At 48.6% G+C, this 26,363-nt stretch overlaps 1 protein-coding gene and 1 long non-coding RNA gene across 2 annotated transcripts; one reads left to right on the forward strand and one right to left on the reverse strand.

Moving 5' to 3' along the window:
- Nucleotides 1-10,388: 10,388 nt before the first annotated feature.
- Nucleotides 10,389-12,127, reverse strand: LOC110352851 (uncharacterized). Its single transcript, XR_002402520.4, has 2 exons — nucleotides 11,460-12,127; nucleotides 10,389-10,845 (listed from the first exon to the last, which is right to left on the reverse strand). It is a non-coding gene; the product is annotated as an uncharacterized lncRNA (long non-coding RNA).
- A 180-nt stretch (nucleotides 12,128-12,307) lies between these two features.
- Nucleotides 12,308-18,869, forward strand: RHOU (ras homolog family member U). The gene is made up of 3 exons (XM_027454164.3): nucleotides 12,308-12,851; nucleotides 13,136-13,194; nucleotides 15,866-18,869. Exons 1-3 carry the CDS (start codon nucleotides 12,503-12,505, stop codon nucleotides 16,319-16,321), a joined length of 864 nt encoding a protein of 287 aa, XP_027309965.1. The 5' UTR covers nucleotides 12,308-12,502; the 3' UTR covers nucleotides 16,322-18,869.
- Nucleotides 18,870-26,363: the final 7,494 nt, after the last annotated feature.

A 26,363-nucleotide genomic window follows, 5' to 3' on the forward strand; every position in this document is an offset into this window, starting at 1 on the left:
AGATGTGTCCCTGCTTCTGTACTTCTGTATTCATGCTGGTGCTGCACCTATACGTGCCTGGTTCTGTCCAAGGCCAGATCCCATTCCTGAGAGCTGATACGGATGGGAGAGTATTGGTCAGCTGAAGTAAAAGAGTCTGCCAATTGTAGGAATGGCATACGGTGATTATTTGTTGTTGTTACTGTAGTGGAAAGGACTGTAATTCCCCACCTTGTCAGCTCAAATCCTGCATCAAGACCACAGATTGAAACAGTGTTACCTTTGGAATGATGTTTTTATTCCTCACTACACATGCACAGACACTTTACTATTAAATGAAATGCAATCTAAGAAGCTGGTGCCAGAGCACAGGGTGGGGATGGAAGGGACCAGGAGTCAGGAGACTCAAACCCTAAATCAGTCCCTGTTTCCATTATTAGCTCTAGCATTGTTTGGGGTTGGAACATTTGATTTGTTTAAGCAACAGACGAGCAAGCACTTTTCCAGGCTGAGCAGAGGGGGAGGAAGCCCATCTATCAATGCCAACAGTTTGCAACCTATTGTCTGCAGGCCCTGAGGGGACCTCCGGGTTATCTGTAGGGGAAAGGGAGCTAAGAAAATCAACCCTGTTGTCAGTTGCCTTAAATTCATGACAGATGGTCTGCACGTCCAGTGGAAAATATCAGGCAAATTAAAACTGGATAAAAACTAAAGATCTGTGGAACAATATATATATATTTGTCAGTTTGATGCCTGAACAGTCTGCCAGCGCAGGCAGGACTGCAGGGGCAGCTTCCCCACCTCTGCCCTGCCCTGGGATGGGCACTGCCATGCTTTCCTCCTGCTCTTTGCTAGCAGTTCAAGCGCCAGTTTTTGGGTACATGAAGAGCCCTCAGAAGTGGTTCACAGAGTGACATGAAGGCTTTGAGACACGCTGTCCTGGATCTCATCCCCTGAGCATCAGCTGTGCTGCTAGCACTGCATAAGTGGCACAGAACAGTCCTGGGAAACAAGCTGTACTGCATGCAGTGTCCTAGAGCTTGGTGCTGCCTATATTTGATGAAAACTAATTAACTACGTGAGTAATTTTTTAGTTCATCTGAGAGGAGATAAAGAAATGCATGCAGCACAGCCTGTTTGTACTTACAGCAGGACATTTCTGATAATAGTGGAAAAGCGGTGTTCCTTTTTATTATTATTATTATATTGAAAGAGAATGCGAAAGTAGAAAATAAGAGCCTAAAAAAGGCCACCATGGGTAGCTAGGGCGTGTGCAGTGCCTGTGCAAGTGTCCCACCGGTCCCTGGGGAAAGGAAAGCTGGAGCCATCGAACTACCTGTAAGCACAGGTTTGTTGTGCTGCTCTACGCGGATGCTCTGCGGTTTTGAAAATTCCTGCTCACAGCTCAGGTTCACACACAGCCACGGTGAGCTAAAAATGAGGCTGATGCCAGGGTTTTGTATCCTGCGAGTGACTCTGGCTAGCGGACAAATAGCCCCTGAATGTGCTACTGTGACCTCCAAGCTGTGACTAATGGGATAAATCAGTAACCTGATGGCACCGCAGGACATCTTGCATAGAAAATGCAGGGCCCTTTGCCGCCAACACCAGGCACAAAGGGAAAAAATAAAGAAAGAAAAACCGCAACGATCCTTCAGGATCTTGTAAAATCGGGGGTGGGCACCCTGCTACGGCTAGAGCAGGTAGAAGGGGGGGAGTCCCCACGGCTGCGGGACCCCGGCCCCGAAGCACCGCGGCGGCACCGACAGCAGGGGGCGGCCGCCGCCGCCGCAACCCGCATCCTGCAGCCCCGCAGCCCCACATCCCTGCATCCTGCATCCCGACATCCCGGCATCGCGACACCCCTGCATCCTGCACCCTGCAGCCCCCCAGCCTGGAAGAATTGTGTGCATCCCTACGGCTCAGCATCCCTACGGCTCAGCATCCCAGCAGCTTGCAGCCCAAATTTATCCACGTCCCAGCCCAGGGCATGGGGCAGGCGCTGCTGGCACAGTGCTGCTGCTGCTCAGGGGTCCGGGTTTTATGGTGGTGTCTGCCCTGACAGGCAAGGACAACTCTGTGACCACCGAGGTGGTTGGAGTTATACTGGGGCTTCTTGCCTGAGGCCCTGTTATAAACCGTACTGGCAGAGGTGTTATTTCCTTGCTGGGAGCTGGAAAAATCTTTCTAGTGTGGGCTTGGTGCAGCCTGAGGAGACAGCTCTACAAATGTGCATGATGCAGCAGGAGTTACTGGTGTGCTCCCGGTCCCATCGCTGCACAGGGCTGAGACAGGGTGGGTCAACAGCAGCTGCCTCTGCACCTTTTTGGTGCTGCAGCCTGGTACTTCACTGTGAGCTTTGTCCCTGTCAGGAACTGTCCCTCCCTATGCATGGTAACAGATTTTTCTGCAGGATTTTAGCACTAGAAATGACCACGGGAAAGCTGGTGCTTTTGTTACAGCGGGACATTCTTCTTGCCGACTGTGAATTGACTTGATTGCATTTCCGCAACCGGAAAATTCAATAAACACAGGCAGAAAAAAATGTTTGTCCCTCCAGTTTTTGGCCTGTTGCTATCCACTTTCTTGTCCTGCTGAGCCTCGTGCTGGCAACTGCTTGCAGGAGGCCGGTGGGGTGCTCGGTCTGACAGATCCCCTCCTGCCTGGCTCACAGCAGAGCCTTGCTGCACACCTGAAGCCATGGCACAGGTGTGCTGCTCCACTGCAAATATATTCCCAGTGCTCCTGTGGACTGCCTTAGCTGGAACTTCATCCGTTTTTCTACTCAGGCACAACTCTCTGCTTATTATTTGCTGTGGACAGTAGGTACTTGAAATGGAAAAAAAAAATCAAGTCACAAAACGGAACAGAAAATCAAACCATGGAAAATATTTGCAGGCAAATAACAAAAATGCAGTTTGAGTCAATTGAAACATTTCATTTCAATAATTTCAAGCTTTTGTTGTTGTTGTTGTTCACTTGAAAGTAAAATTATTTAAATGATAGAAGGCATTTGAATAAAGCAAACACTATTATATATGCCAACAACATAAAAACATGATGCTTTGACATTCATAATTTTTTCTTCATTGCTTTGAGAAATTTAGCAGGCATGTTTTCTTCTGCAACTCTCACAAGAAAAACAATAGTTTTAAGGAATCAGTAATCCTCAATTAAAAAAAATATTTTGCTGAGAATGCTTATCCAGAAAAAGCTGGAAGCACTTAGCATTTAAAGTCTATCAGGAAGCTTTTAGTTCCAGATCGTGTTATACTTCCACTGGCATGACAGAGGTGCTTACAAATTAAGTTCAAAGATGCAGCAGTGGTGGAACTAAACGCATATTTCCTGATGCCTGTGCCTATCAGCACAGGGGTGTTTAGACTGATATTTCCAAATACAAGCTTAATTCTTTCTCATACCAAAGGGAGCAATCAAAACCCCAGTGATTCCCAAAGAGAAATCAGAGCCAGTATACTGGAGGCTTTCTCCCATCTCACTTCTGCCTGTGTTGTGTGCGGAAGAAAGATGCTTGTTGTGGATACAGCCCAGTCCCTGCCCTCCTTCAGTGAGTCAGAGTCAGCTTCTTAGGTTTTACAGATCTTAAGTCAGAATGGAAGGATGGTCTTGTGGCTTAGTATGAGGACTGTGAGTCAGAAGAGTTTATTTATAGGGAAAAAAAATTGCTCCTTCCATTTATTAGTAGATCTCTCTTACCGTCCTAAACAAGTTGCCACTAGAAAATTTAAGTTGTCAGCATTTTAAAGCTGGAGAGGGCAAGAAAAACAACCAAACAAAAAGAAGTCCAACTGACATTTGATCATTTCTGCAGCAACATTACATTCATAACCAGTTGTACGATATAAAAAAATAAAACACCAAGGTAAATACCAGCAAAATCCTGATTTGGGTTTCAGGCCAACCCAACTCCTGCTGATTTAACGGGGAATGTTGATTAAAGACCTCAAGCTGTGACCCACAACAATTCAGCCAGGTTACTCCTGCCACTTAGGAAGGCTTGAGTTAAATTGGAAAGTGGGATACAGCCCCAGTGAGTTTATCAGCTCTGAGCAGTATGTTTGTAGGCAGATAACCTGCAAGTACCTCCCTGCTTAGCCTCAGACTCATACAGGGGATTCAATAGGTCATGTGTGTGCTGGTGGGAGATATTAAAGTCATTCAGCAAAAAATGAAAAAAAAAACACAACCCAGCGTTGGAACAATTCTTTGGAAATCAGTCATTCATTACATGCAGTTAATGATCAGTTCGAGGGTTAACAGCCAAACATGAAGTTAAGGATGATTAAAGCTTAAAACAAATTAACTGTTGGGTGACTGCAGCCGAGACAATATTCTGTTAATTTTTGATGGTTTTTCTGGATAGCCTCCCATGGAGGCTGAAGAGGGATATTTTAACTTGTCAAGGCAATAGCACCATAGCAACAAATCCTCAAGAAGCCTGTCAATTTGGTGCACAAAATCTGTTTTGCATAACACAGCTTTGATCTTTAAGTGTATTTAGCACTGCCTTTTTTTTTTTCTTTTTTTTTTTTAATGAGTGTGGTGAAGAGGTAAAATAGGTTCCTTGTACAAGTAGGAAAACTCATTACTGTCCTTTAATTTTTGAAGGACAAGCTAGGAAGAAGCATACCTCTTTTAATGTGGAGGTCCGGTCAGGGGAAATAGGCCTTGAGCATGAGGTCATTTACCCTTGGGTTAACAGTGAAGCAAGCCGCATGAGGGTTTGCAGAATCCAGCCCTTATTTTATTAAAACAAAACAAAACATATTTTTATTTGTTCATTTTCAATTCCTGTTTCCCCAGGTGGGTTCCCAGGAGGACACCTTGTCCTCTTGTTTTCAAGCTGTGCTTCAGGGGCACGCTGGTGATTTTCATGGGGAGAAGTAGTCAGGGAAGTGGCTGGAGAAAATGCAGGTCACGCAGGCACACCTACTTCCATGCAAACAAATACCACAGTGAGGGAGCAGGAGTACTGAAATGTGTTGTAGGCTCATCCAGTTTCCTTTCTGGTGTCTCCAAAAATTGCCATGGTGCCATTGCACTTGATGGGCCTTGGATTGTTTTCCAAAAGTGTAGTTGGAAGAGAAACTGTCAGGAAACACCAGCACATCTGCACTGCCTAGAAATACAAGCAGCTGTACCTAACCATCCCTGACAGCCCCATGCCTCTCACCTTGGTGGAGATGCCATGGCCCCAGTAGGAAACTGCAAAGTGCAGCTGTCCTTCCCACTAGGCAGTTTCTCCTGACATCTGTATTGAGCCTCCCTTGCTGCAATTTAAGCTCATTATTTCTTGCCTTATTTGCCTCCATATGCTGTGGAGAATGGATTATCTTCCTTCTCTTCAGCTTGCCAAATCCAAATTGTATTCAGCCCCCTGTTGCTCACACAGCCCCCGGGAGGGGCAACCCATCCTTCCTTCCTTCCCTGTGCTGCCTGAAAGTGAGTCACTGACAGCCAGTCTGCCCCGAGCAGCCCAGAACATCACCCTCCACATCTGTCCTTCCCTGCTGCATATCTTTTATTCAGTGCTGTCTTTCCGTCCTTAACCACTTGCTGGAGTTGTTTCTAGCTTTGAGTCCTTCTCAAGCTCTCAGCCCTATCCCTTAGACCTATCTCATGGGATCGGCCAAAGCACATTCCTCTTTGCATTGCACCCACTTTGCTCTTTTGCTTCCCTTCAGACTGCTGGGGGTGCAGGCTTCACAAAAGCCAGCTCCCAGAGCTGCAGACTTCCACCATGCACATGTAAACATGCACCAGCTCCACATTAACTGGGAAATAAGATAACCCAAAGCACGAAAGGAAAAAGAGCTCTGTGAATAGTCAGTACCTGGAGCTAAACAGAGATATTTTATCCTTCATGTTTTTGTGGGGATTTGGTTTGTAGAGTTGTTTTCTTTTTTCTTTCTTTCTTCTTCTTTTCTTTTTTGTTAATAGTTGCTCTGGACATTTTTGTTTTATCAGATGGAGAATGACACTTAAGACCTAACTAATTTGTCCCTCTTGTCAATGGCTCTTTGTTTTCTTTTAGTTTTCTTTTCCTTATTTTTTTCCCCAAACCTATAATCATTTCTTTGTTCCCTCTGGCAAGCTGGCTACTAGGATCATTATATTCTTGCAAGGCAGCCTGCCTTAGACCTGGTCACCCCATTATTTGTGGCAGCAGCAGCAGCCAGGCTGGCAGCAAGGCACACAGCCTGGGCTATCCGCATGAGGCCCTGCAGAGAAAACAGCCATGCTCTGCAAATTCAACCCCCAAAAAGCAGCAGGAAGATGCCAAGGACAGGCTGGGCAGGCTGGGGGGAGCAAGGAGATGACCCTGGTCAGGAAAAGGAGGCGGCAGCCAGAGCTCAGCAGCTCTGCGTGGAACAATTTCACAGGGGGTGGCAAGGGAGGCCTGCGTGGCTGCGAGGCCCCAGTGGCAGAGATGTGCTAATTAACAACGCAGAGCAGCCCTGCCTGTGCTGCTAAATGTCTGGCATGGTCCCTGGGGGAGTTTGTCCCAGAGCAAAGCAGTGCTCATGAAGCCAGCACCTGGGCACGTTTTGGGAGCTGGGGTGGCACAGGATGGTTCACAGTGGTTTGGGTGCAGCTCCTGCTCTGTGGGGACGAGAGCTCGTCCCTGTGGGGGTGGCAGGTCATATGGAGGGATTCGGGGGCAGAAAACCTTCCCTGGGCTGTCTGGCATGATGATCAGCCTTTTAGCTGCTGGTTCATCATCCGCCTCTGCTCTTGTATCATGCTCATCACCATGGGGTCAGGGACAGTGAGTACGGAACATCTGCGTTCATACATTGAGGCTTGAGCCAAGAGTTTCATGTGAAAATGCACCCTTTTATCTACAACCCTATTTTGAGATTTTCATAAGCAATACCATTATTTTGCTAACTGAAAAGTCACAATGGGACCTTTTTCCAGAGCTCCTTAGCATTGCCCAGGGCAAGCTCCTAGGCACGTTTGGAAGAGCCCCCTGCGCACCTCGGGTGTGGGTTTGCCGCTGCCTTGCCCCAAGCAGCGCAGCTGCAGAGAGCTGGTGGCTGGATTAGGGCTGAGCCCACCCTGGGCTATAACCCAGGGGTAAGGGCTGGGCCATATGGATGCAGGCTGTAAGCCTTCAGCTGCGTTTACACCAGCCTTTTGTTCTCCCCGTCTCACCTCTGGCTGACACCTGCACGCCTCCTACGTGGAGGCAATATCCGCGCCTTGCAGCCAGGGCCCACTGCGCACACAGGGTGGGGAGGCAAAATTGGATCCCACCGAGGAGGTGAAACCTGCTTGTGGCCTTTCCCTAATTGCTGTTATCCTTGCTGAGTCTTCTCCTTGCTCGGCACCGCCTCTGGTAGCAAAGATGTTTTTCAGCCATTATCAAAACAGTTTAAAAGCAGAAAGGAAACTTGGCAAAATGAAAATTACTGACAACAACAACAACAAAAAATCCTCCCAAGAAATCTGGGCCTCATCCACTCTTCTGTTAATTAGCCTTAATGAAAACAGTAAAGCCAGAAAGCAAAGCAAAAGTCAATGGAGGTAATTGGGACAGGCTGCTGGAAAAGCAGGAGCTCTGGGAAATGGGGAGATGGCTGCAGCATCACCTTGCAGACAGCCCCAGATTCCTGGGTTCTGCCTCTCCCCGAGTCCTATTTCACACCAGATCAGACCAGGTGGGGTAATTATCGCAGCTGTGTTTTGTGCTGTTTAATAGGTTGCTCTTCCTCAGCTGCTTTTGGGACGTGGCAGTCCTGGCAGGGAGTGTTCCTGCAGGCACGATGGGGTTAAACTCACCCAAGGAAGCAAACAGCCTTGTGGAAGAACTTGCTCAGTGCTTCTGCCTGTTCATTTTCATTGAAAAATTTCTGAGGACAACAGTAGCATTTTATAAATCACAAGTCCAGATAAAAAGGCTTTGGGACTTCTTCCTCCTCCTCTCTACTAAATACTTTGCTGCCTCTTTTGCGTTGCCATTCCTATTGACGTAAGCTAAAGATAAGAAACGTTTGCCCATGGTGCCTCGCTCAGCTTTCCATGTGTGGCTTCTGTGCTGATTTGCCCTGTGTCTCTGCTGAGGTTTCAACCCACTTTCAACCCAAAGCATCGGGGTCCTTGCCTGGCTTATCATACCGACACAGCTGGCAACCTATTAATCTCCCACTCCCAGTGCCTTCACTGCAGTGGGAAAACTCCAGTGTGTTAGCGGTTTGCATTTATAGCTAACAGAATCGGGCACTCAGAGCTCCCCTCCTTCACTCTTAGAGCAGGGGAGCTGCAGCCTTTCTGTCCCTCTTGCTCTGATACTCTCTTTCAAAGGCATGGAGAGCCTTAAAGCTGAAGGAGAAGTGGCCTTGCATTGTAGTGGCCTACTGGTAGCACCGTCCTGGCAACCCTTTTGAAGCCCAGCTGAATGCTGAGGCATGGGGAGGTCTGTTGGCTCTGCACAGACTGAATCCTGCCTGCCCTTTACTTTCCTGTCTTAGTTTTGCCATGCAGCACAGAGGAGCCGTGGCTCTCTTCTCCTCTGCTCAGCTGTGGAAGCTGTCCCGCAGTGCACCTCTGGGCTGTAAGTAGGGCAGCGATCAGGGAAGCACAGTCTGCTCACTTTCAATAAAACTGACGCTTGTGCTGGATTGTTCCGAGTCTTTTAATCCCCACCAACAAGATCCTAGCAACTGCTTTCGGGAAAGATCATTAAAAGTGGAAAGGGAGAGGTTTTTCAGCAGTTGGCATGGGATTCGTCCAAGTCTGACACTGAGAGGAAGCAGCCAGCTCCAAAGGAGATAGCACAAGGAGCAACCATTGTTTTTCAGACTTAGTAAAGTCTGAAAAATTAAAGTAGAAAAAGTAAAGTAGAAGGAACCAACTAAAAATGCCTGGGCCAAATCACCCGTGCAGGCATGGCCACACGGCCCTGCTGGCTGGGGCAAGCTTCATGTGGGAGGGTGGGCGCAGAGGTGAGAGCAGGAGCATCCCTCAGAGCGCAGGGGTCTCTGTGCCCCCTCACCTCCCAGCACTGGTGGCAGAGGTCAAGCCAGCTAGGAAGCTGGTGTCACCCCCTGTGAGATGTGGGCACCCGCAAGGACGTGTATGGCCCACCCAAATTTGCCCTCAGAGGTACCCCATGGTGGTGAGGAGGGGAAGAGCTCTCCAGGGGGCACTGATCTCTGTTCACACTGGCTGGTGACTATTTCAGCCTCACCCAGGCATATTTTATAAGCACCCTAAGATGGCAGTCAGCATTATATTATTATTATTAGGGAACAGGAGCATGGTGGGCTAGGAGCTGTTTTGGGAGTCCACATAGGGAACTAGTAAGGTTGTGGCAGCTAAAAAAAAAATGCTAGTAAAGGGCTTCACATACAGACCCATGGGCAGTGTGGCAAAAAGCATCTGTGCTGCAGATACAGTGCCTGCTTTCAGTGCTAGCTGCTCTGCCACAGCTTCTCAGGGATGTGTGTCCAACCTGGGTGTCATTTCCCCCTCAGCTCTCTCCTCTGCCACTCTCGCCATCCCCAGCGATGTGCAGCACACTGCCAAAGTATGCTTTCTTCTCTGCTTCTCTCATCTGAGCTGTCTGGCTTGGTGCTGGGATTTACCTCCCTCTCTCCAGATTGTCTGCAACCTGGGGCTCCCGGGGCAGAAATAGCACGGCGTGTTATAAGTCCTCATGAGTCAAAGCAAAGCAAAATGTCACAGGGCAGTCAGAAGCAAGGCAGGCTCAGTTCCTGCATTCAGATGTGTGGCAAAAGTGAAATCTTACGTTATTTTCTTACCAGGACATTTCTCTGCCACTGCCAAGATCTTACCCAGCCTGTCCCCATCAGTGCCCAGATGCCCAGGGGCCACTGCTCTGTCCCTGCTCAGCCCATGGCCAGCATGCCCAGAGGGGTGTGGGACAGCCCTGGGGTGACGAGGGGCTTCAGGACAAGCAAACTAAAGGGTGACCATCACACCACATACAGGACATGGAGCACCTTCTCTCAGCAGTGGTCCGAGATGGGCTGGAAAGGACGTCAAAAGTGAGATAAAGGGATCACCTCCCACGGCGATGCCCCTGCAGAGGCACTGCAGATAGGAGGCTAGGGTTAATTTGTTTTCTGAATTAATTAGGAATTTGGGAGGCTCGAAGCAATTGTGCTTTGTTTTGTTTTGTATTATTTTGTTTTCAGGTTTATCTCAACAAGCCTTTTTGCCTTTGAGCTTGCGTTAGCGTCTCCTCAGTCAGAGTTTAGCTTGAGGGGTGGGGAGAGATTATTGTGTTAATAATGTCTGCTGCTTACTGATCCCTTTCCCCAGGTAGTGAAAACTTGCCTGAGATCGATATCTTGGGTGATGAAAATGTTCTTTAAAAAAGCCCTGGCAAAAAAAATAATAATAATAAAAAAAAATATATATATATTTACAGTTTTTAATTACAAATGAAATACATAATGAAAACAGTAACATCTTGTACTTCCCTAGCCCTATTCGCTCCTAGTTTTCAAAAGGCAGCCTCAAAAGCACTTCTCTGGAGTCAGAGCAGGTCAGACCCGTCCTTTATACAAGCTCCTTTTTCTTTCCCAGCTGGTTGCCCTCTCTTTGCTCCCTCGTGCTTCCCCTTTCTCTCCTTCCCATCTCCCCAGCCACCGGCCAAGTCAGCAACGTCACCACGATCCCACTCTTTGGAAAAAGAAGGGGTGCGTTGCAGATGGCTTTTTTCCAGGTTGCTCCTCTCACAAAGAACAGGATCTCGGTGACGGCCCCGCCGAGCAGGCTGTACCCTTCCCTTGCACAAGCAGCAGTGCATCACGTCATGCTCGGAGCGCGCCGCCTCACTCCCGCGCCTCTCTCCGTGTCAGGCTTTTCAAGTTTCTACAGAAAAAAAAAAGAAAAAAAAAAAGCAAGCTTTCATTCTACAAGGCCAGCACCCAGTTTGTATTTTATGTATCGCAGGGAAAATGATAAGCCGGGATATAACAATGACCTACTTCACGTCTTGATAACATAATTTCCTCTGTCTGTCATTTTTCTCGAAGAATAATATTTGACTAACACGAGCACGGAAGATAGGGCAGGAGCTTTTCTGTGAACTGATAATGGACCAGATTCAGCCCCGAGACAGACAGCGGCCCCCCTGTTGACCTACGTGGAGCTAAGCCTGTTTATCCCGCGGCTCAGAGCTCGGAAAACAACCGCGTTAAAACCTGCGAGATGTGCGCGTGCGATAGGGCCGTGGCCGAAGGCTTCGGCGACAGCGGCTATCGGCGGCAGCATCCCTTCGGGACCAGCCCTCAGCCCACCGCCAGCACCGGGGTCTGCTCCGACCCGCTGCACCCCCCTGCCAAACAATGGGTTAGATCATCCTCGTGCACAAAAGCCTTCTGTGCTCCGTAGGGCACATTACGGTATGGCACAACCATGCAGCTCCGAGCCCGCTCCCGCCCCCCGGCCCCGAAACAAAGCGGACAGTTGTAGTCATCTCCCACCTACGGGAGTCCTCCTCGTCTTCGCGCATCTTTGCGCTGAACGAGGGCTCGTTGCAGGGCTGATGCAGGGTGGGGACGTGCTGCTTGCTGCTGCAGGTAAGGGGTGGTAAGGTAAGGGAGGCTCAGCCAGCCTCGTGCCCGCAGCTGGGGTGTGTTTGATGCCAGTGTTGGAGGTGGCAGCGCGTCTGCTCACCACCGGCTGGCACATCAGGCAGGACGGACAGAAACCTGTCGTGGCTTCAGCGTGCCCGGACACACTGGTGGCTGAAGCTGGGATATTTGCTGTATGCCGGCTTCCAGCACCAGTGCATTAGGAAGGCACATGGAACATCGCCTTTGTTAGCCTGGCCTCGCCTCGTGCAGCACCGTGCCCAAGCCGACGCTCAGACCCACAAAAACCAAACCGGACTGAGCGGGGCCCCCGGGCTGCAAACGGGGGCTCAGCCCAGCCCCGCGACCACCACCATGCCCTGCCCGCTCGGTGCTGCCAGCAGCACACCCCAGCCGGGGCGTTACGGGGACACGGTGCCCGCAGCACCCGCGGCCCCTCCCGCCACACGTGCCCCGCGCAGCCCCCGCCCCTCGACCCCCTCCCCACGGCAAGAGGAGCTGGGCGGAGCCTCCCCACCGCGCCCCCCGCGCCTTAACCAATAGCAGCGCGCGGCGGGCGCGGGCTGACCAATGAGCGCGCGGCGGCGGCGAGCCGGGCAGGTTGCGCGGCAGCGCCCCCTAGGGCTCCGCGCAGCGCCGCGCTGTGCCGCGCCGGGCGGTGCCGGTGGCGGCGGCCCCTCCCCGCCCCGGCCATGTCACGCGGCGCCGCGGGGCCGCCGGCCGCGACTCGGTAGCGCGGGGCGAGGCGGGCGCAGCGCAGCCGGGCTCGCTGCTCCCTCCCTGCTCCGGGGCTGGCTTCGCGGCGGCAGCGCCGCTCCTGCCGCCCCGCCGGGGCTGCGCACCGCCTGCCCGTCGCCGCCTCGTCCTTCTCTTCGTCCTCGTCCTCGTCCCGCCGCTCCCCCGGTGGCGGGGCCGGGCCGGCCGCCCCCCGGATGCCGCCGCAGCAGGAGGGCGATGCGGGCTACATCGGCAAGCCGGTGGCACAAGCAGGCTGCGAGGTGCCGCCGGTGCCCCCCCGCAGGGTGCGCAGCGGCCGGGCGGCGGCGGCGCTGGGGGCGGCGCTGGGCGGCCGCTGCCGGGGGGCGGCGGGGAGCGGGGCCGGCGGCGGGGCCGGGGGCGGCGGCGGCGGAGCCGGGGCCGGGGGCGGCAGCGAGCCGAGGCGCAGCATCAAGTGCGTGCTGGTGGGGGACGGCGCCGTGGGCAAGACCAGCCTGGTGGTGAGCTACACCACCAACGGGTACCCCACCGAGTACATCCCCACCGCCTTCGACAACTTCTCCGGTAAGGACATGGGGCGCCGGGGGGGGTTTGGGAGCCGGGAGGAAAGTTGGAGCCTGCCCCGGGGTTGTGTCCCTGCCAACCTGTGAGGCTTCGCTGCTTCTTCTGCCCCGCAGCCGCTCCGTTTTGGGGGTTGGGGGCGTCCCGAGGACAGATAAGGGGGTAAGGAGCTCAGTCCCGGGCAGCGGGGTCCTTCCCCTCTCTTATTTTTTTTCTTTATTAATGGAAAATTGGACTCACCACGGAGTTGGACTCACCACGCTTTCCCCTCTCCTCTCTCCCCCAAGCTGTTGTGTCTGTGGACGGCAAGCCGGTGAGACTGCAGCTCTGCGACACGGCCGGCCAGGTCAGTGCAGCCGCCTCCTCGGGGCAGGTGGCAGCGGGAGGGGACGGCCGGGGAGTCCTGCCAGGGGCTTGGTGGCTTTGAGCACCCCGTGAAGCCGCTGCCCTTCTCCCTCGTTCCCTGCCCGCTGCTTTGCCTGGGGTCTGCTGCGGGGTGGGGGACACGAGTGCTGCGACTCCGCACCGGGACGGGGCACGGCTGCTGCTCTGCTTTGCCTGGCAGGAGAGCTGAAAGCTCTGGGGTTTCAGGGCTGTCAGCCTCTGAATAGGCTGAAAACCTCAAGGTTTTCTCCTCGAGAGGTTGTCACTGGGTTTGTTGTTAGCCAAATAGCTACGGATTTTAAAACGAAGGTGTTTGGGACAAAGCGTTCACCGCTGTAGGTGTGCGCAGACGGACACTGCACTTTTAAAGGGACAGAAGCTTAAGGGAGAAAAAAATCCTATTTGGTGTTATCTGTACAGACTTCACATTTTCCGTTTCCCCCCCGTAAGACGTGCTGCTGCCCCTAACCTGACTAACTCCTGCGGGGCTGAGGGTGGCTAGTGCCTCTCAGCTCCTAGTTTGCCTGCTAGGAGAACCCATTTCTTGTATTTCTGCACCCCGCTGGCTCGTAACACCCTAAGCCGTGTGCAGCACAGCTTGGGAGGGGCTGAGCCTGGACAGCTAAAAATGTTTTGCTACCGATCTCGCATTTGAAGGTGATGGGAGCTGGGTTCATGAACAGCTTTGTGGGTCCGGGTCTGTGCCTTCACCGAAACCCCATGGAGAAATCTCGGTGGCCTTAATGTACAATCCTATTTATATGGGTTTTAACTGGGTGCCCCGCTTAGAAAAGGAGCCTGAAGGGCTGCACAGCCCTAGCAGCGCTGTGGGACTGTTTGATCTGCCCTGCACACCGCAGTTAAAAGCCTGCGAGCAGCCTTCTGCAGGTGATGATACGAAGTGAGATAACAGAAGCGAGCAATGACGTGGTGGCTGGGTGTGCTCACCGCGGGAATGAGGCAGCTGAAGGCACGGTGGTGGCAGGGTGACAGCCCCTGGGAGGGCAGTGCCCAGGGCAGGGCAGCCCCTGGTGGCAGGAGGGAGCGGCAGGGCTGGTGGCCTCTTGCCTTTGCTGCCCTAAGCGGTTGAGGTGTTTGCTCTGTCCCAGAGTAGCCGGAACAGGGGAGTTGCCCCCTTAGAAATGGGGTTACTACAGCAATCGAAGTTGTCTTGAATAAAACGTACCTGGCTGGCTGCTTTGCAAGACCGTGCTCCAGTGAGATTGGTGCTGAAATCTGCACCTGAAAAATTGTAGATATTTCGGTGTCAGCAGCCTAAAAAGGTGTAGAGTCCCTGCAGTTTGTGCACTACCATCGAAACCGTAGGAGTGCACTTGGAATATAAAGGGTATTATTTCATCTGGGTTAGAAGCCCTTAAGATCTGGGTTTGGCTTTCCAGCCTATTGAATCGAGCCTCGTTGAGGTTTCTCATGTTGTGAGGAGAGGCAATTCCGTGGCGAGGTGCCTTTCCGCAAATGGTCCTGTCCTTCAGTGCTGCAGCTCACTAAACGCCGAGTTTCTCTCAAGCCAAATGGTGACAGCCTGGTTTCCTGTGAGGCTTAATCTGGGAATCAAGAGAGCTAATGAAGCTTGCTTTCTTGACTCGTGTTTTATAAATTGCTGTCTCTCCGAGAGTTACTGCTGGAAGAAATTCATTCGAGTGGAACGAGACTTCTGAGGCTTCCAGTGGGCTTTAAACTGCATATCCTGGGCCTTCAGAGGCTGTAGAGCAAAATTTCACATCTTGAAAATTAACATGTGATTCACAATTCAGCAGTAAAACGCCGGTACCAGAGAGATGTTTTCAGCTGTGTTTGTTCTTTGCGCTTTAAATTCAGAGCTTTTGAGAACACGGTCCATTTTAATTAAAATGTCACCGCCACTGAGGCAAATCCTACCTGTTCAGGCTGCTAGTGTTACCCTGCTTTTATCCTGCTGTCAGCATAAAGGCAGGCTGCGTGGAGTTAACCCTTGCTTGTTGCTGCATTCTTTGCTAGCTGCTGCCTGTGGCAGAGTCCTTTGTTACCTTTAGGCTTCCTTGTGGCTACCTCCTGAAGCTGAAAAAGGGCTTTGCTTTGCTGGAGTTTGCTCTGAAAGGAGGAGGGAAGGAGGGGAAAAAAAAAAAAAAGAACAGGTAGCACTGGGAGGCCTGTTTGCAGTTTGTTTGATGTGGCATGGTTGGGAGGGAAAGGTAAAGCTCTTATTCCATGCCATTGGCATGTTAAGCCTGCGCATTGTGATTCCCTATTGCTGCCATCAGATTTAAATCCCTGGGCACAAAGGCAGGGAAATTATTCCCATCTCCTGGAGGATGTTGTTAAGTAGGCACCGCGTTTAAAAATGTTTCCGGCTAGGAAATCTCAGCCAGGTGGGGAAACCAGCACCTTCCTTCCATGTGCCTGATAGCGGCAGGGTGTCCACACGCTGGCAGCAGTGCAGAGCCAGACCTCAGGCTTAGCACACATGGCTGCTGCTACTGATGCACCTTGTCCTGTGGCCTGGGTGCTAAGGTCTCTTAGGCTGCAGGAGGTGAGCCTCAGCTCCTCCAAGCATCAGCAGCAGGCTTGATGCTTCTCAGGGTATCCTCCAGCGCTGTTTCTGCCGGGTGCTAACACGATGTTGTTCTGTGCAGGATGAATTCGACAAGCTCAGGCCCCTGTGCTATACCAACACGGACATCTTCCTGCTGTGCTTCAGCGTCGTCAGCCCCTCGTCCTTCCAGAACGTGAGTGAGAAGTGGGTTCCCGAAATCCGGTGCCACTGCCCCAAGGCGCCCATCATCCTGGTGGGGACGCAGTCGGACCTGCGGGAGGACGTCAAAGTTCTCATCGAGCTGGACAAGTGCAAAGAGAAGCCCGTCTCGGAGGAGGCTGCGAAGCTCTGTGCCGAGGAAATAAAAGCCGCGTCCTACATCGAGTGCTCGGCTTTGACTCAGAAAAACCTCAAGGAGGTCTTTGATGCGGCCATCGTGGCTGGGATTCAGTACTCGGATACCCAGCAGCAACCAAAGAAATCCAAGTGTAGGACTCCAGACAAAATGAAAAACCTCTCCAAATCCTGGTGGAAAAAATACTGCTGTTTTGTATAGGAATCACGAGGACCCGAGTGCTGCTCTGAGGACATCAAATAGAGGCTATATTAGCTCAACTCTCATTCTGTGTCATCCCGGGTGTATAGTGTAGATCTGTATGTATGTGTATATGTTGCTACTGGGTATCTCGGTTGCCCTTGCGAGGGCAGCAGAAGGATTTGTAGTTAAATGATCGCTATGAACCAGGTCCGGCGTCGAGTTTCATGACTAAATAATCTTTCATTACGGAAGAAGCACACACCGTGTGTCTGTGAGGCTGGAAGGATTTGCCCGAAGGATCTGACTCGTGTCACCATCTGTACGTTACGGGGAGGAGCGAACCGGAGCCCTCTGCTGCAAGGGCTGTGCAGCAGAAATGTGTGAGTGACTGTGGAAGCGTGGAGCCCAGACGGTCGAAGGGAAAAATAACACTGTGCCTCCTAATGGATGTTTTCTAGCTTTAAAAACCCACTCCTCTCTTCTCCGTGTCTTCCCAAACCAACGCTCTTAGGGATCGCTTTAAAAAGGGTATGCAAGAGGTGTCATCTACACGCAAATGCCACGGCTGGAAAGGTCACGAATACACCTTCAGCGTGCTGCGAGGGAACCCGATACGTTACGGCACTGACATCTCATTTGTCACCTCCTGACTCGAAAGTCGTTCCTGTCCTTGTCCCCCTCTCCTTCCCAGGAAGTCAGGCGGGAGCATTACCGAGCCTCAGCCACCGCTCCGGGTAGTAGCGGGCTCCTGTATTTCTGCAGACATGGTGGCAGTTCATCTGTTTCAGCTGAAAGGAATGTAAATGCTGTTGTGTTGTGCTTTCATTTTTATTTTATTTTAAAGAGAAATAACAAATACCCGTGCAGCACCACCGCCAACTGCGTCTGTTTTCAAGTCTACAGCCAAGAATTTCCTAGTGCCCCTCCTTACCTTTAAGGCTGATAAACAAATAACAGATCAGGCAAATCGAGATGATAACAAACTGGAATCTAGAAACTGAGGCTGCTGTGTCCTCTTCACCATGCTGCTTTCAACCCAGTTAATGTTTCCCTTCTAAAGGCAACAGTTGCTTGTGGTTGAATCTTGTCCAAGCTCACCCTGGGGAAATTGGCTGAGGCCACCCTGGAAATTTAGCTGATAACGTTTTCCCACATCGGTCCAACAAGTTAAAGTGAAACTTGCCTAAAATGTAGCTGGGTGATCAACGTAATGGAGAACTGAGTATGATCTGCCCTCTTACTAGATCCGATTCCTACTAGACTAAGCCTAATTCCAGCTCCTGTGGGTTTGAGAGACTGGAGGAGTAACGTGACTCTCTGCAAGAATTGGTATTTTAACTTATTCTGCAGAGGACATTTAGTCTGTGCTGTCTGTCTGTCTTTTTATGGCCCTGGCTACTTTTTTTTTTCTTTCCTAGGTATTTCAAGATCAGATTATATTCTAGTTTTTTTTTTTTTTTCCTTTGGCCGTAGCCTTAAAGTGACCTTTTCATAGTCTTAAACTAAACTGCAGTTGCAGAAAGCTGGAACCTTTTTTCATTGTAAATGAATCAATGCCCGATATAAAGAGGAGCTGTGGAAGCCATCTGAATTGATAAAACTGACCACAGTTTACCTCCTGGCCCATTAAATAAAATGACACTATGTAAATGGATTCTGGGGTGTATTGGCATAAACTCCACAGACAGTATTTTTTTCCTGCACTACAGCAAAACGAGCGCAGAATGGATAACGTTCCATGGCTGAAAACTTGAAAATGGAATGGAAATCTTTACATAGGGCCTGATTCAATAAAAACGTGTTGGCTTCTGCACTGGAACAGCCTGCAAAAGCAGTTTCCATAGCACAGAAGCTGGATGCATTTAACTTTGTTGCATCTGGTTCGTAATGGTTTAATGTTTACTGGTCATGAAGTTAACATCTGAGCCTTTATATTTCTTATTCTAATGCATTGACAGGATTTCAGATACACAGTCATACCGTCATCCTGGAGAAAAATGCAAAGCCAGACTTCTCTTGGGTGCTTTACTTCTCTGTAAAATGGTCTCAGTTGATCAAAAATGTGGGGTTTGGAAGGAGACAGGCTAAAATCTGAACAACTCCCATTTGCAAAAATAACACAATCTCTTCTGCAAGGTCATACTGCTTTGTATCATGCCGTACTGGAAGCAGTAGGTTATATTTTATAAGCAGCCTGTTTCATAGTCTGGAGTAGCATTACTTTTAAATGTAGCCAGCTGTGACTGTTTCTGAAAATGTGATGTATATACAACTTGTTATAGCCCTTTACTAGGTGTATGTAAACTGAGGTCTAATAACTTTATGAATACTGCTCTACACGGGGCTACACAGGGTCTAGGTTTTAGAAATATTCCTTTTAAAATTGCCTGTGTTTTACAAGCGCGAGTGAGGGGGAGATGTCTCTATGTAGTCTATAATCTGATGTGCCTTATAAAAAAAAAAAAATCTGTCTTCTGTTTTCTACATGTAGGCTATATTCTGAAAGAAATATTTCATGTGAGAGTGATATAAATGAGGTATTTGGAAATAAATGCTCATCTGTGTATGCGTCTGCCTCTGGTGCCCACTGCGATGAGGCTGGGAGGGTGCGGGCGGGTTCCTTGCTCCTGGACCCCAAAACTTGGGGTGCGGAGCAGGAGGAGCAGCGTGATGTTTCCCACTCACATTGCTCCATGCACACCCTGGGGAGCTGGAGGGGGCATTTTGGAAGAGCCTGTTCCCTCTTCTTGGCACCAAGTATCCTCTCTGCCCCTATCCCACCAAGCAGCCGGGGCCCACCCCTGCCACATCCCCATGCCAAACCACCTTTGCAACCTGTGCCACATTGCTCTTCTGCTACGTGGGCTGCTGTCCTACCTGTCCCTGTGTCTGGACGAGGCTAAGCCAGCTCAGCTCATCCTTGCCGCCAGGGTAACGTTGTACATGTGCAGGCTGCTGTGATCAAAAGGCTGCTTTGGCTGCCTGGCTTGAGCTACTGGGTGAGGTGGCAGCTGTGGCTGATAAGAGCGCACTGAAGTAAGCCTGCTGTATGAGAGCTTTTCCAGAAATACCGAAATCACTGCCACTTTCTGATGGATGGAAGCTCCCAAGAGAGGATTTCGTGTTCTTCCTTATCAAATCAAAGTGCTGTAGAAAAAAAAAATGATTTGTTCTTGTATGGAAAAATAAATGGCACCTTTATCATTTTTTCCCATGTATTTTGTGGATTGGACATCTCTAAGGTATGACTGGGGGTTGCCTAGCTGGGACAGTGACAAATGGGTATTCAGACTCAGCTGGGGGAGAGGATCTCCAAAGAAATCTGACCGTGCTCTTACTTTGCTTTCTATTTTCTTCCTAGACACCAGTTACTGACCACAGAGAAGGGGGGATTGATGCTAGGCATATGCGTTATGCCTAAATGTTGGACCTTAAGCATGCAAGTGCCCCTACAACTGAGCCCTGGGAGGCAACCCATGTGCTTTCATCGGCTCCTGCCTTTAGTGTTGGTTGCCCTTTTATACAGCAGGGTGGGGAGAGCAAGGAAAACAGTTATTTAGGAGAGAGTAAGACATTACAAAGCTCGGAAGAACTGGCAAAGGGACTCCTGGGCAATGTGGAGTGAGAGAAACTGCTTTTACCTACTTCAGGCATAAGGAGATCAAAAAACCAATTAGACAAAACCCACGAGGAAGCGAACAGCCCCGGTGAGGACTGTTAGGTACAAAAATACAGCCTTTCTTTAGGAAGTCCCAAAGCTGGGGATAGCTGGAAGCTGGGAGGAAATATCACTGCACACTACAGGGAAAAATCACTCCGCGTTTGCTCAGTTCCTCCAGTCTTTCCCCAAGCATCTGTGCGGGTTAGGGACAGGATATGGGATGAGGTGGACTTTTGGCATCATCCAGCACTGTCGTCCTAATGTATTTAATGTTTTCACATTTGCTCTCGCAGGATGGGTTTTCAGCCAAGAGCAGGGCCCCGGGACCCAACAGGACCTTCTGAAGATTAAGCTCCCACCATTGCTGGCAGCTAGAGGGAAGATGTAATGTGGTTAGGGTTGGTCATTACCCATGTAGTACAGCCCTCTATGGTATAAACCGGGGAGCAAACACTTGTGTAATTCAATGAATTTTACCATCTGAGGCAGAGTATTCTTCAGGGCTGCTGATTTATTTCCCCACTCTGTTTTAACAGGAAGAATAAATCAGTGAGGTGTATGAAAAATGAAAGGCGTAAAGTTCCAGCTTGGCCGCTATGCTTTGGCCTTTACAAAGGCCAAATGGCTTTTTAAAATCCGTCTCTTTGGGATGGTAGTTTTAGTACCAGTGGCCTAGTGGGGTTGGTACAGATGGTGGTGTGGGGTAGAGCAGCATGCCCAGACAGCTGCCAGTTTTCCTTTTGCTGTGGGATGTCCCCAGGGTGCTGTGGGTCCTCTGGGGCCACCTCACCTGTGTCCCTGATGCCAGCCCCTGCAGCAGTGCTACTCATTAACAATGACAGGAAAAGAAACAATTTCTGGTAGAAATGGGATTTTTATGGTTTGTGTTTCCCTGTTCAAGTTGCTGATGGAGTGAGAGCTACCTACTTGGAGATCTGCGTTACCTGGTTTTTGATGGTTCAGCAGCGGGACCAGCACCACGAGCCAGCTGCACTGCTTTCCTTGCAGCCTTTTGGTGGATGAGCTCTGACCAGGATTTGTCTGAAGGCAGTGCTTGAACAATAGCTCCCCACTCATCCTCCCCTTCCACGGCTGCCTCTCCCCCTGCATTCCCCTCTCCATAGGCAATCTTCTCGTTTATTTTCAATTCAAAACGGCACTTTGCCCAAAGCCTGGTACTCAGCATTTTTATGCTCCCTGTATCACATTCTTGCATCTTTTGAGCTATGTCGTGGCCTTTCCACATTTTAATTATAAGCTCAGCAGGCTTCAAGCTTTGCTATTCCTCCGAGCTAAGAAAAAAAAATACTCCTTTTCCTTTCTCCTCATTTTCATAATCTACAAGAATCAAAGTGGATGAATTTGGGGAAAAAATAATGGAAAAATGGGCAGAATATTGCAGAGCAAAGCCTGAAGATTGGACAGTGATAGCAAGGGGGTAAAGTCTCTGCTGGTGCTCGCTGCAGTTGCCCAAAGGGGCGATAAGACGGCACCGCGTGCCTGCACGCACAGCGGCTGCTGACATCTCGGGGTGAGGGCCCTGCATCTGCTCTGCTGCAGGCAGGGCCCTGGCCATCTTCAAAGGGCTTTGAAGTATCCCCTGACAATCTCCTCTGGAAGATAAGAGATTACAGAGGGAGGAAGGAGTTCCTGAAAACAGCTCCAGCAGCACGTATGTTTATCTAGTCTGGGTAATGCAGAAGGAGGCCAAAACCTGGGCTGGTGACACCCGAGAAGGTAGACAGGGATTCAAGCAGAAAATGCAAAGTAATGGGAAAAACTATTTTCTTTTTTTTTTCTTTTTCTTTTTCTTTTTCTTTTTCTTTTTCTTTTTCTTTTTCTTTTTTCTTTTTCTTTTTCTTTTTCTTTTTCTTTTTCTTTTTCTTTTTCTTTTTCTTTTTCTTTTTCTTTTTCTTTTTCTTTTCCTTTTCCTTTTCCTTTTCCTTTTCCTTTTCCTTTTCCTTTTAAATAGATTATTTTTCAAGTATCTGATTCTATCCAGCAGCTGTAGGAGGGATGTTAGTGAGTACATCCCTACCTAGTCCTTTCAGTATCTGCTTTTGAATCTGTTACTATGTTTTTGTCTAATTCCTTGCTGACACTGCAGCCAACCAGAACAGCCAGTCCCAGAGGTTCAAAATCCACTGCATAAAGCAATACTTTATTTTCCTTGTTTTAAATTGTGCTCCTATTCATTTCTATATGACCCCTAGATATATTGTGGCACTGTAGGTTATGGAGAATAGCAGTTTATAGAAAAATAGGTGGCTAGGTGACCAGGAAAGTGACAGGGAGACTTGATCAGCTGCCTTCTCTGTTTTGTAAACCACAGTTTTGTTTGCATTTTCCCTCCTTGGCTGAAAAGCCCCAGCCTTTTCCAGTCTCTCCTGTTAGGCAGTCCCTCTATCCCCTCCTCCATTTCAGTTGCCATCCCTTAGGGTCCCCCCTAACTCCATTATCCCCTTCGTAAGGGATGCAGAGCAGAACCATGGGACCTGTGTTTTGTTTTTCAGCGATCTTCATGGTCATGCCCAGCAATTTGTGGGTGTTGTTTCAACAGGCTTTGTTGTGGAATCTTGTCAAAAGCTTTCTGGAAACCCAGCTGTATTATTTCCCCGGGACCCTCATTGCCCACGAGCTTGCCTTCACCCCTTCCAACAGCAGCACATTTCCAGTAGGATTTCCCTTCAGAGAAGCCAGGCTGGTAGTTTCCCAAGAGACAATATTGTTTGTGTGGTCAATAATCTCACTCTTACTGTAGCATTTACCTTCCAAATGAATATATGAGGAATTGTCCGTGTTGTAAGCAGTATATAGCTCTGGGAAGGAGGAACTGCTCAGGGATCCCTCTGATTTAAACTTGTCTATGATGAACCTGTGATCTTTGCAAGGATGAAAGTGAAGTGACTGCTTTCTGCATCTCCCCCTTCATCTAGAGGACAAGGACAGTGAAAATCTCCTATCACACCAGGGTACTATAAAGGCTCCGGTATGCCAGGTCAAGATTTCCAGATGTGAAATAAGTTTTTGGCCACTTTGGTGGATAGATAACAAGGGATTCTTCAACAGGTTTTCTTATCACGTACCCAGCGGAAAGCAGGTATTCTCATAATTATTCTAAGTCTGATTGCACAGATCTTCAGTCACATTTGAAACATTTGACCTTAGAAGGGCAAAAATACTTGAGCTGCCTGAAGTGGAAGACAGAGCAGCAGTGGGAAATGCTATTCTACTGCCAAAGCGCTTTGAGAAATGGTTCTCCATGTCCTGCTTTAAAGCATAGCCTCTGATTTTGACTTGTTAGACCAAGATTTTGTGTGGAATATATTGTTTGCCCAGTTAGAATGGAAACATAGTGAATTTTGTCAAAATGATGTGGAATGTGTTCCTATAATAAATGTGGATGTGAAAAAAATGTGGATGTGTGCAAATCTAGCACTTGTAATAGAGTTGAAGAGAGCAAATTTGGCCAAGTAATTTATATAGTATTTTATAATGTTTATATAAAATTATATACAAATATTTAATTACTATATAATATTTATATAATTATATATAACATTTATATAATATTATGAAATATTAAAATATTATTTACATAACATTTTATAATATTTATAATATTCCTAGTGTTCTGGGAGGTTGTGATCCCAGGCTTTCAACAATATATGTCTGTTAACTGCTTGTTTTAGGCAGAGGGGACACTCAATATGCTGTTACTCCAGGCTAGGAAGAAATGGAGTATAATATTATTATTACTGCTACTTTTAGCAGGAAAAGTGCAAAAGAAGAAAGCAGTTGGACTCTAACCTCATTTTTACTTAGGCAAAACTCCCCCTTGTCACATCAGGGGCTTACCATAAGAATGCGAGGTGCAATCTGTAGAGATTATCAGGCATTTTATGCTCCTGAATCCAAAGAAGCAACTTTTACATTTAGTGCTTCTGGGAGCAGCAGCAGCAAAATAATGACGAGAGATGGACGGGAGGCATTTGGCAAGCCTGATGACAGAAGGATGCCTTGATAAGCATTGTTATTTTTTGGGATCCAGTCCAGATTTTTGGAGCTCTTCATCTGAAGGGTTAGTTAAAACAGTCACTAAAGCCCTTTAAAGTGCAACAGATCAGCCCTAATTAGGACCAGGTTGCTCTGACTGGAGGCCGCTTTTGCTGGTAAAACTTTTTGGTGTGAACCAGGCCTGTCAGACCAGGAAGCAGCCATGGATCCTCATTGATCTGTGACAGTTCAAAGCAAATCGACATATCATGGCAGCTTTCTTATGGGTCCCCTGCATCCCTTTAGTGTACAGTCGAGAGTCTTAACGTTTATGAGGCTTGAAATCTGACCTACGCTTTGGACCCAGAAGGCCATGGAGGAGAGAGGGACGCAGCAAAAGGAACAGCAGTGGTGGTGGGCAGGGGCAGGGCTGCAACCCAGCTGTGTCCCGCAGTTCTTTGCAGTGTTGAGTGTTGTCATTTCTGAAATGAACAGGATGAAAAGGTGTTTGGGATTCAGGAATGCTAGATCCTAGAGTCCTGGTTGAACACAAGTCCCCATGTGCTTTGCAGTGAAATCTAAGGACTTCATCAGAGGGGTGTTTCCATACTGGGGACAGCAGTCGTTGGGCAGGTTCCCATTCATTTTCCCCTGACACTTTGTATTTCTCACCCAGACGCTTCTGTTTCTGATTAATTAGCAATCGGGGTGGCAAAAAGATAGCGCAATCTAGTGTTTACAAATAGCTTTGTCTCGGTGGGTGGACCAGAGTGGAGGTTCTCAGGACACTTGACCCATAAAATCTCCATAGTGGAGGGACTTGGGATTGTTGGATTTTTTTCCCCCTTCTCCTTTTCTCATGCTGGTTGGCAGTGTTATTCCCAAGAGTGGTGTTTTGGACTGATAATTTCTCCTGGTGCTGCCATCAGGCTGGAATTTTTGCTTCAAAGAATATTCCATTGATTTGCCCAGGTCTTGGCAGACAACACACGTCACCTTTCAAAAGTGAACACTCGAAGGGGTGAGTGGGAAAATGTGTAATAAATGAAATAGCAGCATTGATGGTGCTCATTTGGAAAAGCAGATAATCTCCTTTGTTTGTGCTACCACATGTTAACGAGTGAAGCATCTGTGACGATTTCTCAATAAAGCTGGTGCTGGATTTGTCTCCATTGCCTAGAAAATCCCCTTTAATCTTGTGAAATGCTATCTCTGTAATAAGAAGTATATCATGGTTTGAATCACCTTGCTCATTCCCCCTCTATTGTCTCGATCACATGTGGTGCCAGTTTACAAATATTTAGCCAGATTAAGGCATTAGGCTGGTGTGAGGGGGAGAAGTATCATGTAATGGGAAGAGAAAGAGAAGAGACAGAATTTATTATCTAAATGTGCTTCCAGACAACTTTTACTTGGCACTTGCTCTATTTCTTTTATTTCTCTTCCAGTAAGATTTGCACCCAGGCAGTTCAAGCCTTTTCCCTCCACCTTTTATAGCTGTTGATAAAAAATAGATGTTGTTTGGTCCTTTTGGGCTGCGCTTGAAGGGGGGATTGCTCTGGCTGAGCAGATTAGGAAGGCCTTAGTTGTGTGTGCTTTTCTAAGCAGGCAGATGGACCTGCTTATTTGAAGAGCCTGGGAGTTTGAGTGAAATGGAGGAGGAGAGAGGTGGGATTTTCTCCTTGCAGTCTGGTTCTTCGGCCTGCAGACTCGGGTCCCAAATCTGCTCCCAGTTATGCTGTGTAACTCTAAAGTAACTTGATTTACAACAGCCCGCTCTGGATTTAACTCCACGTAATTGATGGCAGAGTCTGCTCCTTATTATTCATTCTGCACCTAAACAGTTTAAAGGGTCAGGGAAAATATCTGAGGAATAGAGCTCTCTTTGATCTCTGCTTTAATATTTCTGCTACATTTTACATACACAAAGAGCTATCGTGGCCTTTCACTAAGAATTGTTCAGTCTGGAGAGGCACAAGAAGTGTTCTTCATGATGGTAAGGAAGCTTCTGGGATGTGTGAATTGCTAAGAAGAGATGAGTTAAGACTAAAGATGGCTTTCTATCTCTGTTATTCCCAATAACAAGGCTATGATTGGGTAGAGGGAAATAAAATAATTAATCACCACATGCCCTCTTTAGAAATTTTTCTTTTGAAATTATTGTCTTACTTTGTTGCATAAAATGGCATTATATACACCATTGTCCTTGTTACACACAGTGTGTTGGTTGCTCCCAAGAATTCACATTCTTCTATGTAGACCATACACATGTGCTACCTATTATTTATCCCAAAAAATAGAAGTTAAAAAATATAGAAAAAAAAGATGGGCATTTCAGTTCAGTGTTCTCACATGCTGGCGTTTTTAACAGCAGTGCTAATATTTAATTTCATCACTGTTCCA

The sequence above is a fragment of the Anas platyrhynchos genome, chromosome 3 (assembly GCF_047663525.1).
Source record: "Anas platyrhynchos isolate ZD024472 breed Pekin duck chromosome 3, IASCAAS_PekinDuck_T2T, whole genome shotgun sequence".
NCBI lineage: Eukaryota > Metazoa > Chordata > Aves > Anseriformes > Anatidae > Anas > Anas platyrhynchos.

What these genes read in the sequence shown, in the direction of transcription:
- RHOU (XM_027454164.3), top strand. Translation starts at nt 12,503, where the DNA reads ATGCCGCCGCAGCAGGAGGGCGATGCGGGCTACATCGGCAAGCCGGTG. An exon ending in CGCCTTCGACAACTTCTCCG is followed by an intron (nt 12,852 to 13,135) that starts GTAAGGACATGG and finishes CTCTCCCCCAAG; the next exon opens with CTGTTGTGTCTGTGGACGGC. An exon ending in TCTGCGACACGGCCGGCCAG is followed by an intron (nt 13,195 to 15,865) that starts GTCAGTGCAGCC and finishes TGTTCTGTGCAG; the next exon opens with GATGAATTCGACAAGCTCAG.